The 17,290-nt window shown below is 39.7% G+C and overlaps 2 protein-coding genes across 3 annotated transcripts; one reads left to right on the top strand and one right to left on the bottom strand.

The window, feature by feature from the left end:
• Positions 1–5,698: 5,698 nt before the first annotated feature.
• psma1 (proteasome 20S subunit alpha 1) lies at positions 5,699–9,445 on the top strand. The gene is made up of 10 exons (XM_026175080.2): positions 5,699–5,874; positions 7,089–7,133; positions 7,218–7,319; positions 7,731–7,834; positions 7,930–8,018; positions 8,177–8,247; positions 8,383–8,512; positions 8,735–8,814; positions 8,951–9,055; positions 9,160–9,445. The coding sequence occupies exons 1-10, from the start codon at positions 5,872–5,874 to the stop codon at positions 9,220–9,222; spliced, it is 792 nt and encodes a 263-aa protein (XP_026030865.1). The 5' UTR covers positions 5,699–5,871; the 3' UTR covers positions 9,223–9,445.
• Positions 9,446–9,840: 395 nt separating this feature from the next.
• Positions 9,841–15,826, bottom strand: ric3b (RIC3 acetylcholine receptor chaperone b). Of its 2 annotated transcripts, none has more exons than XM_026175077.2 (6): positions 15,574–15,823; positions 14,837–15,063; positions 14,441–14,519; positions 13,840–13,933; positions 13,040–13,170; positions 9,841–10,921 (listed from the first exon to the last, which is right to left on the bottom strand). In XM_026175077.2, exons 1-6 carry the CDS (start codon positions 15,692–15,694, stop codon positions 10,437–10,439), a joined length of 1,137 nt encoding a protein of 378 aa, XP_026030862.2. In that variant the 5' UTR covers positions 15,695–15,823; the 3' UTR covers positions 9,841–10,436. The 2 variants fall into 2 exon arrangements, with proteins under 2 accessions (XP_026030862.2, XP_026030863.2); XM_026175078.2 differs by lacking the exon at positions 9,841–10,921 and adding an exon at positions 12,744–12,907 and having other exon boundaries at positions 15,574–15,826.
• Between the last annotated feature and the right edge of the window lie 1,464 nt (positions 15,827–17,290).

The following is a 17,290-nucleotide window of genomic DNA, read 5'->3' as shown; positions in this document are numbered from 1 at the left end:
CATTTCCTGGCATTAAAACAATAAAAAAGATGAATAGGAAAATCCTAATCACTGTATCCGTAATGGCAGAAATCAGCTTCTTCCAAGACTGCATTTCCTTCTTACAATGAGCAGTATTAATTACTATTTGAATTAAGCCAGTATATGTTTATGTAAGCCATACTGGCATCATGTTGCAATCTTGTCTGTATCCTCATTATATTTTTTTTCTGTGTGTGTTTCATGTTGGTCCCCTGTATGTTCTCACTATTTGGTTGTGTCTGCCTGGGTGAGGCGTACCGCTCCTGCTCTGACTGCAATTCACTCTGTTCACCAGAGGCTTGTCACTAGCAGTGACACTGGCTCCACTTTCAGCCAGATTGTCCCGTCTGTGCCACTAAAAATCTTTTTTTTTTCATTTGCAGTTGGTTAAGATGAAGACAGACTTAAAAATGACTAGTAATAACTAGCTCCACTGGGTAAAATTCACACCTATATACATTGTGTGGTCAGTTACATGCTGTTAATTTTGCAAACGTAGCAATATCTTTTGTCTGCTATGAAACATGATAGGCTTGTGTAGTAAGTGGACTTAAGAAGGGATATGACTGAGATATGAATGTAAATCAGAGCTAGACTTTTTCCAGGTCCAAAGAGTACTGGGATTCAAAACTGCTTACAGTGCTGATCGCAAGGTCCTTTTTTTATAACTGTTGGATTTTGTGCCTTATGTGTTTCTAGTTTTACTTGCCTTATATGTTCCTCTCTGACTTTGTGTTTCTCAGTTGTTGTTTATGTGGTTTCTTTCTTTTTTTATTTTGAATTTTTGTGTGTGTGTCTTGTGGATTTTACTTCCTGTTTTTGTTCATTTTCACCCTTTTGTAATTGTCTCTCATCCTCTTTCACCTGTGTCTTGTTGCCAGTCACCACTGTATAAATATAGTTTTGTCTTCGTCAGGGAATGTGTTTTTTTTCTCTATTCCTAAAATGAAAAAGCTTTTACCTTGACAGCAGGTTAATTTTGCCCTGTTGGAGGTTTTAGATGTACGGTAATCCTTGCTGGCACTACTATTGGATCTTCATGATTCTTAGATTCCTGGCTAACCACAAGTGTCTTTGTAGTTTTGTCTGTGTGTGTGTGTGTGTGTGTGTGTGTGTGTGTGTGTGTGTGTGTGTGTGTGTGTGTGTGTGTGTGTGTGTGTGTGTGTGTGTGTGTGTGTGTGTGTGTGCCCACCCTATACACCTAAGAACAGATAGTGCTCCACAGCATGCTGGTCACGACTCTCTCCACCCAGCTTTTCAGCTCCACCTCAGCCACCAGTCTGCTCATCCTCTATTCAACAGTCATGTTCCATCACTCAAACCCTCGCACTATTCTCCTAAATCTACGCTAAACTGAGTTGAACCTTTGCTAATCCGAATCGAGTCCGAAAATAGCTCAGCATGATATCAGGTGGCTTATAGCTAACCTGCCGCTGTCATATTTATTATTATATTAGAGACACACGATGTGTGGCTTTACTTCATCACGTCTATTCTTAGGCACATAGAGTGAGCAAAGAGTCAGTCTGTGTAACTGCTGATATTATTAAGTGCCCATAACGTACAGCTTTTTTTTTTTTAGGCAGAAAAAAACGTCTTCAGCCGTTTGCCACTGAAATGCTGCATAAGTGCTTTCGTCAACACCAGGAAACTGACAGCACTGAGAAGGATCTCTGCAAGACTCCCTCCTCACCTCTTCTCACACACACGCTCTACTGGAACTCTTAAAGCCTATGACGACATGCAGATGAGAGCCATAAAACTTATCAGCAGGATAGGCTGCTGTGGCTTCTCTCTGCTCTGTGGCTGCAGACCCCTGACCTGTCTTGTCATTGGATAGCTGCCAGCTTAATGCAACATTGGCAGAGCTGCCACCTTTCCTACCAGTTAGTCCATTCATTTTCCGAGCTAAAACACATCGCTGACCTATTTTTAGCAACACAGGTTGGGAATTTGCGGAATTTTGCACCAGTCAGGATACAAATTATTACTATATATTATGTTTATGTGTTTTATTATACGTTATAGAAGTAATGTAAAATCCTCGGTGTGTCCTCCCAACAAAAGAAAAGACACAACATAGTTTAAAAAAATCACTGAGTGCTAAAGTGATGATATAAACTAGAGATAAACAGTGTTCTAGTAATTAACCATCACTAAAAATGTAGATAGATAGATAGATAGATAGATAGATAGATAGATAGATAGATAGATAGATAGATAGATAGATAGATAGATAGATAGATAGATAGATAGATAGATAGATAGATGGATAGATATGAATGAGTAGAAGAATGGGTGTGCTTACACTTACCACCATGTGTGGGTCCACAGTGTGGCTTGGACCCATCACACAGTGACTCAGGCTGCTCTCCATTTGAAAAATTAAATGGGGGGGGGGGGGGGGGGGGGGGGGCACTTGGCAAAATAAAATGAGGCCCCCAGGAAAAAAAGAAAAAAACATGCTGAGCTAAGCACAGCTCCTACAGTCTCAATCACAAAGGAGGAGGTTGGCGCACTGATGTAATGGCTGCCGCCATGCTGCTGCTGCCTTGGCAGGGGAGGAGAGCTCGTCAGCACAGTCCTACTAATTCAAACCCCCACTCCCCACCCACCCCCATTCTGGATCAAGGGTACATCAGATATCATTAACAGAGAGAAAGAGAAAGAAAGAAATGGGGGAACGGTGGCCAAGAATACAGCGAGACGCAGGGTATTGGACATGAGAGAGGATGAGGCGTTCAGTGGGCATTTCTCTGGCTGCAGAGACACACATCATGGAAAGCGACAGAATCCCTGAGGGAAGAAAAGATGTCCATGAGAGTTTCTGGAGCTGTGTAGAATGCATGTGTATCACTGTGTCTATGCTAAACCCCACAAACCTGTCAGCATCTGTCCACCTGTAGAGCTGCTGCACAACTCTGTGATATACATTTGAAAAAAGGGAAAAAGCTATTGAAAGCACTGCTTTTCTCCCATATCTCCTATAGGATTTGATTTTAATAAGTTAAAAAAAATGCTTGAAAAGCTCATGAAATGAGTTAAGAAAAGAGAAAAGTAAAACCATTCCTGCAAAGCTAAGTTGTGGTAGATGTTTTCTTTTATTTAAGATAATCCTGTAAATCCTTGTCCAATGACCTAATGATGCTCCCACATAAAACAGGATAATTTTTTCATTTTCTTTTCTTTGACCTTCATGGGCTGTTAGGTTTTAAGGCACAAGAACTATTTGGTTAACGGTTAACTTTTAGGAAACAAAACTGGCGTTTATGTATTTTCTGGTCAGGATGCTGAGCTCCACTGCAGCTAAAGGTGACAACGCTTGTGAACGCTTTACATACGCTTTATGTACCCTCACCTAAATTTTAAACACAATATTTTCTGTCTCGCTGCTTTTGGGGCGAAAGACAGTCTCGAACCTTTTTTCTCGTGAATTAGCCATAATCTTTTTCTTTATTGGAAAGCAGCTGAAGTGGTGACATATATAACTTTTAAACTAACAATCAGTAATAAAAGTTAACTAACTTAATTAATTAATTAATTAACTAACCTTTAACAGATATTTATACTGTTAAAAAACATGGTCTCTGAATCCTCAGTTTCCTTTGGCTTCAAACTCTGACCCATGTGCCGTACCAGTGAGATGGGTCTCAGTTGTAATTTGGCAATTTGTAATTTAATCTAGACCATTTAACCAAGAGGTCTTGGTGCCTAAACCTTAAAAAACAACTAGAGAAACCGAAATTGAACAGATTAAAAAAAAAAAAAAAAACAGGACACAAAGGTTAAACAGTCCTGTGAATTGTGCCACTTCATCTGCCTGCTTGCACATGGTTAAACATTGTGTGGCTGATTATGCTATGTAGTAAATATTATTAATTGTAACTTTATTCCTTATTAACAGTAATGAACTATTAACTTGAGCCTAATAAATATCAATACCGTTCACTCATGATAGCTGTTACAAAGTATTTCCATTTTGGAAAATGGGCGGTTTGTGTTTTACAGCAAAACAACACAAAGTATGAAATACCCTCAGAGAAAAAGCCCAATACAAACAGTGGATGCGTGAGGATTTCTCTGAACACCACATTTATTGACCAGCAATTTCTGGCTTTTACCCGTCTAATGGAACAAAAGCTGGGACTGTTTCTGTGGTGCTCAACAGAAAGCACACAGGATACAACCTCATTACCTGTTACCACTACACCACAGCAAAGGGACATTTTACTGGGCTCTAATAAGCAGTAGCAAAATGATTATATTATTACAGTTTTTTTTAAAGATATGCCATCCTAGGGATATACAATTCAAAAATGGTGTGAGTGCCATTTTTTTCAAGTTCTAGCTGCTAAAATAGTGCTGAAAATTATGTTCATTCACATGTTTAAAGGATTAAAGGGGAATCCTGCTAGTTTTAAGAATTTTCCTTAAAGTACTCCAGTCTTTTCTGAACATGGTGGTGCTTCTGTAAAGACAGAAATCAACAAGAAAGGTACTGAGCTGGGGAGTAGCATCAGCAACTTCATCATAGATAATAAATAGGCTGCTGACTTAGTCAAACTGGGACTTGTCACATAAAATGTGTATTCTAGGACAGTGTAGTGGATATATAATCTGCTTTACTTTCTACTTTGGTTTAGTCCTGTTTATTATTGTCTGTAAGGAAAGACAACTCATGCACTGCAGATGAAAAGTCATGGGTTATTATGGTTTCAGGAAACAGACAGGTATTGACTGAAGTGCTCTGTGACACAGAAATAATATATGTGAATAATTGAGATGGATGGCCTTCACTAACACATGGACTTCTTCTGTCTTTGTAAAAAAAAATATTTTCAATGTTCACAAATGTTGCATTACTACCTGTACTGTTTTGACCTTATGGTAAATAGTAAATGGAATCACACACATCTGGGAAAACTATAAATGTAGGCAAAAAAAAAAAAAAAAAAAAAAAAAAAACTTCAAATCTAGCTGGTAAGGGGTTTTCATCATTAAAGTTATTGCGCCATTAGCGAAGAAAAAGAAACGAAAGTAAAGATATCAAACAAGCACCGACTATTATGTCTATAGGACAATTTTATATTTTCTTTTGGATTTTATGGAGAAACAAGTCTACGACAGCAGTAAGACAGCGTCCCCGGTGACGCCTCGGTTTCTTCTTCTAATTTACTGCTGCCGCCTAGTGTTCATGCTCAATCACTGCAACCAAGAGCTCGCTCCGTAGAAAAGAATATAGAAAGACGGATTTCGTTAGTAAACTAATGCACACTCCAAGATGGTTAATTAATTCACACAGATCAGTTCATTCCAAAAAGAGCTCTTGTGGGTTTTTTTTTTTCATAGTTTCAGTTTCTGCTTTCAGTTCACTTTTTCCTATCCAAATGGGTTGATCCTTCTTATTATTTAAGTTTAAAAAAAAACAACAACAACATTGCAATTGATTAGTTTTGGATTTATCTTAACAAATTAAAACGGTTGTTTTATTTTGTCTTATTTGATTTTATAATATTTGCATTTGTAGAGGCAAGATTTAAAATACACTTCCATTTTATTAATTTTGTTTTTTAGATATTTTGTGAGTGTTCCGGGGGGGTTGTCGGTTAATTTATATTTTGCACTTATTATTTTTGTTATTGTGATTGCTTGTTTTTTGTTTTTGTTTTTTAATAAGATATTGGACTGGTTTGTCTTGGGGGGGGGTTTACATCACCAACCAAAAGTTCACTCAGTGATCACTGATTTGAAATCGGGGTTCTGTTGGTTTCCCTGACGTCCTGTCAGGAAAATAAATCAAGTGAGGATCACTGCGCAGGCGGCGGGGACGAGGCACTTTCTTAAGCAGAGATGGTGCGTATGAATTAAATGTATCATTTTTTGGTCCGTTTCATATTATACATCAGTTCCAAAGACTGAATAAATGATACGGTATATTTTTACGTATAATATTTACTCACGAAATCCTGAAAGCGGGTCCACTTACTCCCACAATGCTAACGTTAGCTGGCTAACTTTTGACTGCACTGTGAGTAAGCAAAACACTGCACTGCTAGCGTTAGCCGCACAGTGTTCAAAGAAACAGCCTTCGTGTAGCTTATACTCGGCGTAGTCTGCCTAACTAAATATTCATTTAGCTCCTATTAAATGTTGTTAAAACATGATGAGTTAAATATTTGTTAGATGAATCAAGAATTGGAAGGCTAACGCTCAGCAGCTAGGCTGAGTTAGCATCATTGAAACTAGCGATGGAAGTAGAATGTCTTACTTTCGTTTTCCCTTAATCCACTTCACCGGCCTTTAGGCTTTAAAAGCTAGAAAAAGAGAAATAATTATTTTGTGCAGAAATGTATCACTGCGAAGGCTGTGATGGTTCCGCAAGTCTCCTATAGTAAATGTTAGTGATGTTCTGTAAAGGTTACTTAGCTAATGACAGTTAGCCGTCATTAAATTCTAACTGGTCAAATTTTGTATGATGGGAGCGTTGCAGTGCGACATGGTGTATGAAAATGACTGCATAGCAATTGTAAATCATTCTTGTCCCCACACGTTAATAATAATAATTTTTTAAAAAAAACGACAGATACAAAAACACAGTGAAATAACACAAAATCCAACGTTTTAATTGTGACGCTGATGAGGCGATAAAAGCAGAAATCCCCATAACCTTTTTTTTAACCTGCTTTTCGTGTCTGTTGTTATTTGGCTTGACGGACAGTTGAAATCCATTTAGTATTTTATGATTGCCATTTACCATGTTCCAGTATTTATGCTGCTGTCTGATCTTAATCCAGTATTAAAGTCAGTTTGGTGTTTTGTGTTTCGAGCCAGTAAAGAGATGCGTGTTTATAAATAATTTAATCACGATGGTAATTTAAAACCTGGCTCTGGAAAAGTCCAACCTGCAGACAGTCTCGTTTGTAGTTGCCGTCTTCAGTCCTTGAGAAACAGTAGCTAACCAAGAGAACTGCTGATAATGCAAGACAACTATGTAAGTTCAGCTCCTGTGTGTGATGTTTTAATACTAGTGTTTTTAAGTGACTGCTTGGTTTTTGTTTTTATTTTAGTTCCGCAACCAGTACGACAACGATGTGACCGTATGGAGCCCACAGGTAAGTCATGTCTTTCACTGACAAAGTGCATCATTGACACTTGGTAGCATGATGAGTGAAATAAGCCTGTCCATCTGTGAACAGGGGCGTATTCATCAAATTGAGTATGCCATGGAGGCTGTGAAACAAGGGTCTGCAACTGTAGGGCTGAAATCCAGAACGCATGCAGTCCTGGTGGCGCTAAAGGTACAGTCATGCAGTGTTTGGTGGTGATCTTATGACATTGCAGTTTTTTTTATGCCTTGGATAAATTCCAGAAAATTGGTCACTATACAGGCGTTGTTCCTGATGCAGAAAAACAAGTCTGTAGGATTGTATTTTTTAACACACTGTCACCAAGTATCTACACAATTATACTTCTTTCCTGAATATTTTGTGGGTCAGTAGTATGTTTTTGAGTGTCTCTAAACATATTAAAAGGATTTCATTTGTGTCATCCTGCCTACTTGTCTTATTTATAGAAAAGGGGGGAAAAGCCTATTTCTTATAATAGGAAGTATATTAAAGTGCAACAGCCAAGAAAATCTGCAGCAGGTTATTGGTGTCAAAGCACAATAACTGAAAATGCACAACTGATGTGTCATGTTTCTCTTGCAGAGAGCCCAGTCTGAACTGGCGGCCCACCAGAAGAAGATCCTCCATGTCGACAACCACATTGGTATCTCCATTGCTGGACTGACTGCTGATGCCAGGCTGCTCTGGTAGGTAACAGTGACACTGATGGTGCAGAGTAAGTCGCTCATGATTATAGTACATAATATTCTTAAATACAATTCCTACACCTTCTCTCCCACAGTAACTTCATGCGTCAGGAGTGCTTGGACTCCAGATTTGTCTTCGACAGGCCCCTCCCAACGTCACGTCTTGTTGCTCTTGTTGGCAGCAGTATCCTCTCTACTGTTATCAATCATACTAATATGTTATAGCATGTGTTTCCTGTGTGAGTGAGAGAAACTAGACTGTTTTCTGGTTGTCTTCATGAAAGGATTTAAAAAAAAGAAAGGAAAAAAAGTGAATCGTACGATTCTTGACTTAAACTGCAGAAACCCAAATCCCAACACAGAGATATGGAAGAAGGCCCTACGGCGTTGGACTCCTTATTGCTGGTTATGATGTGAGTTTGTTTCACGCCTGCTGTTTGTTAAATATCTGCCTGGATTTATGCATGTATAGCTTTATCTGCAGCTGAAAGACTATAAAGGTGTCAGTAGTCAGTGCAGTTGATATTTATTTGTTTTGTGTCAAACAGGACATGGGACCTCACATCTTCCAGACCTGCCCGTCAGCAAACTACTTTGACTGTAAAGCCATGTCCATCGGAGCGCGTTCCCAGTCTGCACGCACCTACCTGGAGAGATGCATGGATAAATTCTCCGACTGTAAGATCCAGTTTTAAATTTTTAACCTTTTCACAAACATTTACATTTAAAGCAGTTTAAACAGCAAATGAATGCTTATCCTGTTGTTTTGTTAAATAACTAATGTAATTTGGCCATGAGCATCTTGAGGCATTTTGGGACATGTTGAAATATTTTAGTCATCAATGAAGTTTTACAATATAAACGTGGATAGTCACACTGATATGTTGGTTTTGTTGTCAGCTATCCTGAATGAACTGGTCCAGCATGGCCTCCGTGCTCTCAGAGAAACCCTCCCTACTGAGCAGGACCTCACTACCAAGGTACCCCAGCTCCCTCCACACCCACCTGATACGTCACCACCTTACACACTCAGCTAGCACAAGTCTTGACTTAAACGAGACACGAGCTTGTGCAGCACAGAGGCAGTTTCTCAGCACTGTGCCCTTTTTCTTTCAGAATGTTTCCATCGGCATTGTCGGGAAAGACATGGAGTTCACCATTTATGACGATGACGATGTTGCCCCATTCCTGGAAGGGCTAGAGGAGAGGCCACAAAGAAAGGTACTGCAAAGGTTTATCCAGTCCAGCTCCGGAGAAACATTTCCATGTCACTACATTATAGTGTACCATCTAAAATAAAACTGAAAAAAATAATTGTGTTTCAGGTTGCCCAGCCCGCAGATGAACCTGCTCCTGCAGAGGCCTCTGATGAGCCAATGGAGCACTGAGGCAGCACGCCAAACAGTGATCTGCTTCCCGTAGATCCCAGACAACCACGTGACACTTAATGCAAGTCAAGAGAAATATTTAGAGGGGCGAAGATGTTGTGATGTGCCACTTGCTAAACTGTTAATCAAAAATATTCTCTGCTAACATCAAACAATGTGATGTTGCTTTTGTATGGTTAAATTGTACCATGATACAAGTAATAAACTCATTTTTGTTTTTGAATGCTGCCTCTGCTGCTCTCCATATTATTAGCTGACTCACGGCGAGTGTCGATACTTCGATTAACATTGCAGGCATCACTGAAGAGTCTGACTCAGTGCCATAAAGGAGATACTATAAAGCTAAATGGCATAATTCGACGACCAGAATATACAGGAAAGTGTGTGTGAACATCTTCACAGCATGTTAATCACTGATGTGCATTCTCAGGTGCTTTTACTCAGTAGGTTTGCTTAGAAGGCACTTCTTCATATTAAACACTGAGGAGAAGAGGACTCGGCTAACTCCTGTCTAATTGAAAACTTGACTTTTGTTCCTTAAATTAAGAATAGTGTCATTTATTGCATTTGCTCACACAAAGGAATCCAAGAGCACAGTAGGAAAACTGTCAAACAAAATTTAAAATGACTGCAGTTTTAATGGTAGTGTTTCATTGCTGACAAAAGTGAGAGGAGGCACAAACATCCCAATATTGTGCACTAGGTATTAAGACAATTTGCTTTCCCATTTGGGGTCTGATTCAGTCTTACTTGCTCTTGTTTTTTGTTTTTCTTTAATTTTAGATATACTTCATCTTCCAGTACCAGATAAAATAACATTAGGTCCCCTTAGAGGAGCAGAAACTGATGCCTTCTGACCTTCGTGACAGATCTAACAAACGGTTTTGTGTGCATACTGTCCACCTTTTCAGCACATCACCAGAAATCCTGGAAGCACATTATGAATTCATGCATGCAGATGGGTAATACTGTATTAGATAATGAGGGTTTTATAAACCTTTCAGCCACTGGATCAAGCTGATATTACTGATATAAAATATGCCCTGTTCACATCTTTTCTCATGTATTCACTTAAAGTTAAGCAAGGCTGGAGAAACTGTCATGCTATCACCAGCTTTCATGTTACTTCCAATCTGATGAGAACAGACTAAAAACCCCATCCGCCCTCCCAAACCAGACCCCGGCTCAAGTTGACTGTATCTGAATCGCGTTGGTCAGTTTGTGTCTTTCTTTGCTCTCCTCCTCTTGTTTCTCCGTCTGACCAAGCTGCAGGCCGTTTCCGAGTCCACTGGTTGCGCCAGGTCCTTAATCTTCTCCTGCTCCAATACGGATGTCATTCTCAGCGTGAGCTCCAGCTCTTTCAGGACTCCAACCAGTTCCTCCTCTGGGACACCCAGATCAATCTGACCCAGTTGCTTTCTGTGTTCGTGCATGTCTTCCTCCTCAGTTTTCCCTAAATCGCTCTCTAACCCTACATCGTCTCTACTTGCTGCTGTCAGATCAGATTCTCTCGCAGCTCTTTCACTCAGATCTTCTGCTTCCTCGACCACGTCTCCACCTGTGACGTCTGCAGGGAGGTTTTCGAGCAGGTCGGCCCCGTCGCCTTCTGTTCTCTCTGCCTCTGTCTGTGGACTGTGGTGGTGCTCCTTACAACAGCAGTGGGAATGTTCCCAGTATGGATGAGGCTCTTCTGGATAATCTGTGGAAAGTTTTCAGAAATGCATCCCCTCATTACTGATCGCTATTGTTTTGAAATCAAAAATACAGCAGTTAGCAAAGGATAATCTATATCTGTCTATCTTCCATTCAGTATTGCAGCTTTACTTTGTAACTGAAATTTAGGTAAAAACTTAATTTTAAGCAAAGAAAAAAACTATTTAGTAAAATCATATGAAATCCTATGAAACATTTTCCGACATACAGGGAATCGCTGGCTTCACTTCCTCCCTGTGCAGTGTAAAGTTAGTTGCTGAAAGAGAGACTTTACTGACAGAAAGGCAAATAATTATAAGCAGTGCCTTGTTGCTTGGGAGAACTTTGAAAAAAACTTGGAAATCACACAAAAGTCTGGTCTGAATTTGTTCTTTTTGTGCATAAGCCACAACCTTAAGCAACTGTTTTCATTGTTGCAGAGCTCTCCAAGGGTGTGTTAAACGGACAGTTAATTTGATGCTTTGGTCAATAAAGAATCTAAAATCAAAGAAATAAAGGAGCAATTATCAACTTCTTCACATGCAAATGCATCGAAATGATTTACTGAAATTCCACTTTCAGTGTATTAAAGTAAACTAAGGACAGACTATTAGGTGGAAGTCATCGCTCCAGTCCCTCACCCTGACTCACATATTGTTGTGGTCAGATATACATCAATATGATTTGAATGCTAATCAAGGCAAAAAAAGATCAAAATGTTTTAACCTCCTAGGACCTGCCGTCCACATATGTGGACATCACATTTTGGGTTATTTAGACCAAAATAATGAATTTTGCTCTACAAGGGCCTGATATCCACTTACGAGGACGTTATACTGCTACTGTTCTATCAAAATTTTAACTGAATATCCTCATATGTGGCTTTTATTATTCTTAAAAACAAAAATAAGGTAAAAAAAAATATATATATATATATATCTGGTAATTCTTTGTTTCATGCAGTGGAAGAGTTCGGGTCTTAGGAGGTTAATTACTTTACGCCATTGTTTTAAATACTCTCTGCTGTCTGCAGCACATGTATGTTTAATGTATGTTTGCATTAATTTATAAAGACAAACTGCTGATATTTAGAGTCTGGAGTTTCTCACTCTAAAAATCGTCAGCCCTAAAACTCCAGTATCAGTCTGGCTTTTGTCCACACACACACACACACACACACACACACACACACACACACACACACACACACACACACACACACACACACACACACACACACACACACACACACACACACAGCAGTGGGTCTCCTGACTTCACTTCAGTCATTTTTTTTTGGATTCAATGGGACTGCAGCTGGAGTTAAACACTGAACAGAGACCAGAGAACTGAGTATGAAAACAAAAAAGGAATTCAGAACCACAGCACAGGAAATAGATATATCAAAGATATATCAAAGTACAGAAAGTTCTGAAGAAGAAATAAACTATCAAGGACTTAAAACCAAACACAGATCGCTCGTGTTCTGGCTGGATCATTTTATTCTTTACTTTGGTAAAAACTGCCTTTTGCTTGCTGACCAAAAATAATCATCATGACAGGAGGTGCAATCACAGCGTTCTGTGACTCTGCCTAAAACAATATTCATTTTTATAAGTGGATGATTTCCCCTTTATAGGCAGTCTCCTTAGGACAGTGCTGCACTCCACTTAACACAACTTTCAGAAAGAGAGAGAGCCAAAGTGGCTATGCTTAGATGTGGTAAGAATAGCACTTCCAATACTGACCTGAATAATGAAAACATCGCTGTACATGAAATGCAATCAACAGCCTGGCTGATGACAGAAAAATCCCTTAAACTTAAAGCATCTTAAAACAGCACCAGCAACTACAGAGGCCGCCTGTGAATTCGGCAAAAACACAAAGACAAGCCAAAAAGGATGTGGAGGAAGTAATTGACAGCAAATGAACCCGAACCCAAGTGATGAACAGTTACCAGTGTGAAATCAAAGAGGATCACTTTCTTTTACAGCTGGAACAGAAAGAATTCAGTTAATGAAACACATTCAAAGGAAACGAGAGCGAAGATGATGAAGTCGCTTTTTTTCTTTCCTAAAAATCTGATAAGAAAAAATTTTCCTGTGGGTAAAATATAATCTTTTACCTTTCCACTCATCCTGGGGCTTCTTCTCTGGAGCCATTCCCTCCACCAGCTGACCCTCCTGCATCATCTGTGTTATCTCCGTCAACTGCTGAAGGAGGCTCTCCTCCTGGTCCGCCATCACGCCCTTCACCCTGCACACAGGAAAACAGAAACGTTTAAGCTTTGAATGAATATATTTAAAAGCCAGCTCTCTGAACAATGAGAGAAGTAAACACACCAGCACAGGCCCGTCTTAAGTTTACCACTGAACATCCAAAGGTTTCAGAGAAGGCTTGGGAGAGAGAGCTGTGGTCAGATGAGCCCAAAATCGAGCTCTTTGGCATCAACTGGACACGCTGGGTTTGGAGGAAGAAAAATGCTGAGTATGACCCTCCGCTGTCAAGCATGGAGCTGGAAATATTATGTTTTGGGGCTGTTTTTCTGCTAAAGGTACAAAACGACTTCCGTGCGCCGAGGGGCCAATAAGTAAACAAGAAACATCTTATTGGGTTGTGTCTTGCTTGGTGATCAACTTCTTATGTCACTCAGTGACACACAAATCAATTTCTAACTTTTATATGATGTTTTTTTTCTGGATTTTTTGTTGCTATTGTCCCTCTCATTAATATGAAAGTATCATAAAAAATTAGAGACTGTTCATTTCTTTGTAAGTGAGCAAACCGACAGATTCAGCAGGGAGTCAAATAATTATACCCACACTGTATCTCTGCTGTGGAAGAGATTGTGGATGCATGAAATGAAAACAAACAAGCTCTATAGGTTTTGCAATTTTTTGTCTTCTGTAAAAGGCGTGCGGTCACCTGTTAGGACTGTGGTGGGCTTTGGAAACAATCTTCTCCATCACCAGCTCTGTCTCCCTCAGCTTCTCCTGCAGCTGGGCCAGCTGGAAATCAGCTGGAGGGCCAAGAAAGGACAAAGTCAGGAGAAAGGGTTGCGGTACGTTTAAATTATGCAGACAATATAGGTCAACGCACTGACGCACAGGCAGTCAGAATCATTTGAACAATGTACAGTTGTATTATTTTCTTTTTTACAACCTTGGGGTTTTTCTTATTGGGTTAATAACCAAAACAAACCAAAGATAAACACAAATGCTTTCTGAGAGCGAGTGACTTAATGCATGTAAACAGCTTTAATAATGACTGAAATGCTCCCTCGATGTCGATGCTGGAAACCAAAAAAGGGGAAATTGTGTTTCTTCAACTTTATTACCACTACATAAAATGACAACGATCATTATACGCGCTCTTCAGACAATAATGAGCACAACAGTGATAATATGTGGCTCCTGCAGCGCTTCCATCAGAAAATAACATTAGATTCATTTAGCAGCTTAGTTACAAAAGCAAAAACGATGGGAAAGTGATTAAAAGTTGCTAAATGAGAGTGTGTAAAACTTACTGATCTTTCTCTTGAGGTTCTCTGAGCGTGATGCAGGGAACCTCCCCTCTGCTGGCTTGCTGCTCCCTTTAGACGTGATCTAGCAGAGAGAGAATCAGGATTAAAACTCTTAAAGAAACAACACAGCAAATCCCACAACCCCACAGGGAAGTGTGTGTTTGACTTCATGCTTTATAACAAACAACATCAGTCCTTTGCAGAAAAGACTGTGAACACTTTTCACTTCTTTATGGTTTCATTTTTACTTGACATTAAAATACTTTGACTTGCGCAATTTAGTGTAAATGATGAGAGATGTTTAATTACAGCTGCTACATGAAAGCTAGTTTTTACTTCAGTAAAGAGCTTTTAGGTACATCTCATGCTGTTTCTTCTCGCCAGCTGCTAGTACTTCACCTTAAAGAGGATGTAGAGGATGTAGAGCAAGATCCCGAAGCCATACACGGGGATGATCTGTCCTGCCAGGTTGGATTTGCCTCCAGCTCCCGCCCCTGTTCCTGCTCCCTTGCCTCTGCCTATGGCCTCTGTGTTGTGGGCCCTGGAGGCTCCGGACCCCGCGGCTCTCTGACCTCTGCTCTCCGGAGCCATCTGACGGTGCAACATTGGAGGGAACCGTCCTGAGCCTGCAGTGAGGAGCCAAATGGGAGTCAGTGCCACAGAAATAATCTTGCTGTTGAAAGGCATTTTATTGTCTGATTTTTTTTAAGTAATGCATTTTTTATTTGACTAGCACAGCGCTCACTGAATAAATAAGTCAGGCTTTGCGTAAAGAGCTAGGCTTCATCTAATGTCTGTGCAGGTGTGCCAACAGAGTCATATTTTGTTTTCCAAATATAACCCCTTTAAATACAAAGCAGTTCGTATATTATACACCTATAACGGTAGATAGTGTCATGTGTGTGTTTGGCGCCCTCTCCAGGGAGGAAAATGCTACTACAACTAAAGTGATGCATAAATGATGCAGAACATATTTTGGATTGAAATACTAACAAAAGAAATAGTATAACACAATTTAAAAATCTAATAAATTAAGATACTCATCCATATATATATGTATATATATATAAAATATAAACCATATGAACCGCAGAGGCAACCTGACCAGTAAAGAAAAGCCGTGAAATGCGACGTACCCTCCGGCCGCTCGGCAGCATCCTTCCTCCCCCGGGATAACAGCATTTTGGGAAGCATCAACGCGACGCACAGCACGAGGCACGTCGCGAGGGTCACCTTCTGAAAGGTTGACATCGCCATACCGACAGGTGAGCGGTCACCTCCCTCACAGAAATAACGACGATATTGTGTCAGATTTGCGGAGAAAGCGCAGACGAAGACTGGAGTGTGGTGAACTTCCTTGTTGGCTGGAGGAGCGGAAGTGCTCGGGAGCTGTAGTTACATAGTTTCGCCGTTGGGTGGCGCCAAATGATCGTATGAGTGTTTTTAATGTCCCTGGCTGGTAATGGAAAGATTTTGTATGTGTGTGTGTGTACCACTTTATAATGAGCTTTATCACGAGCTGGCCATAACAGTTCATTTCAGACACAGGGGGCACTCCTTACACTGCCATTCATGAAAACATCATAGCGCTTCTAATAAAAGCACCATTATATCGAATGAATATCTGTTCATCATCACATCAGGTCATAGATTCCTGGGTCTAAAAATAATAACTATTATTATTATTATTATTTTATTTTTCATTTTTTTAATTGGAAACTGACTGGGCTGATCTAATAGAAAGTGGAAGCTTGTCCCACAGCATTGAAGATAAAAACAGTGATAGGACGGTCCTCATTATTTTAAGAAAAATGTGCCAGTACTTTGATTTCAGGAGGATTTGTCCACACTAAGGGGTTAAAAGTAGTGAGATGAAAAGTGTGCCTATACCATACAGAGATCACAAAGTATACTGGGGTTTGTTTGTTTTTTGATTGGATGGGATTTTGGATCAAATGGGAAGCCAGTGAGTTTATAGGGCCTAGCACTTGCATTTCTTTCCTCCTTCAGTAATAAAATACTTACATACAATTCTAATTTATTATCCTGAAAAACTAAATATGACTCCCACAGTAAAACTTCAGCTTTCATGTAACTGATATTATACCTAAAAAGAAGATGCCGCAGTTGTAAATATGTTTTCCAAAAGGTTGACACTATTTCATGTACTGCGTCGTCCCACTCACACATACCTTTTGTTGACTCCTTCGTCTCTCCCTGCTTTTCTGCTCCTTAAAGATGCAGTAGGGAGAAATTTAGAAAGTGTATTTGTTAGAGGTATCCCATGGTAAAAACCTAACTAAGTGAATCCTAAAGTTCCCTGCTAAATCAACTGCACCATGCATGCGGACTAACCCTTAACATGGACTTGGTAGAGAGCAGGTGTACAGAAGGCTTTAAATGTTTTTATCTCTGAAAACAGGGACTGTTTCTGGCCTTAAATGTTGCCGTAAGAGCAGTAAGAGTGAAGTTGTGGGGCAGGCCACTGAACAGTAAATGTTTTTTCTAAATCTGAGTTCAACCCTTGGACATAAGAGTGTGATTTTTTTTCCCAATTCCTGTCTGATATGAGCGGGATGCTCAGATTTTACTGAAGCAGGAAAATGCTGTGCACATGTTTTATGCCGTCTTGGAAAATGAACCATTTGCATATTCATCGTCTGAAGGAAGCACATTTGATTTTGTATTCGATTTTTTTTACGAGACAAGTTATTACTTTTGTACATTTGAAGGGAATATTTAGACTGTTAATTGTGTGGATGCTTAAGCATCCACACTATTGAGTTCCTGTTTCTCTTTATTGTGTGGATGCTTTAAGCATCCACACTATTGAGTTCCTGTTTCTCTTTATTC

The sequence above is a fragment of the Astatotilapia calliptera genome, chromosome 7 (genome assembly GCF_964374335.1).
Source record: "Astatotilapia calliptera chromosome 7, fAstCal68.1, whole genome shotgun sequence".
In the NCBI taxonomy this organism is placed as follows: domain Eukaryota; kingdom Metazoa; phylum Chordata; class Actinopteri; order Cichliformes; family Cichlidae; genus Astatotilapia; species Astatotilapia calliptera.
This window is presented reverse-complemented; position numbering and strand designations above follow the sequence as displayed.

Bases quoted from the DNA above. Each gene is read 5' to 3' on its own strand.
- psma1 (XM_026175080.2), top strand. The intron at 8,019-8,176 runs GTATCCTCTCTA...CTTAAACTGCAG, and splicing joins TGTTGCTCTTGTTGGCAGCA to AAACCCAAATCCCAACACAG. The intron at 8,248-8,382 runs GTGAGTTTGTTT...TGTGTCAAACAG, and splicing joins TCCTTATTGCTGGTTATGAT to GACATGGGACCTCACATCTT.
- ric3b (XM_026175077.2), bottom strand. From the start codon at position 15,694: ATGGCGATGTCAACCTTTCAGAAGGTGACCCTCGCGACGTGCCTCGTG. The intron at 13,171-13,839 runs GTGACCGCACGC...TCCTGTGTGCAG, and splicing joins GCCCACCACAGTCCTAACAG to GGTGAAGGGCGTGATGGCGG. The intron at 10,922-13,039 runs GTAAAAGATTAT...AACTTTCCACAG, and splicing joins GCCCCAGGATGAGTGGAAAG to ATTATCCAGAAGAGCCTCAT.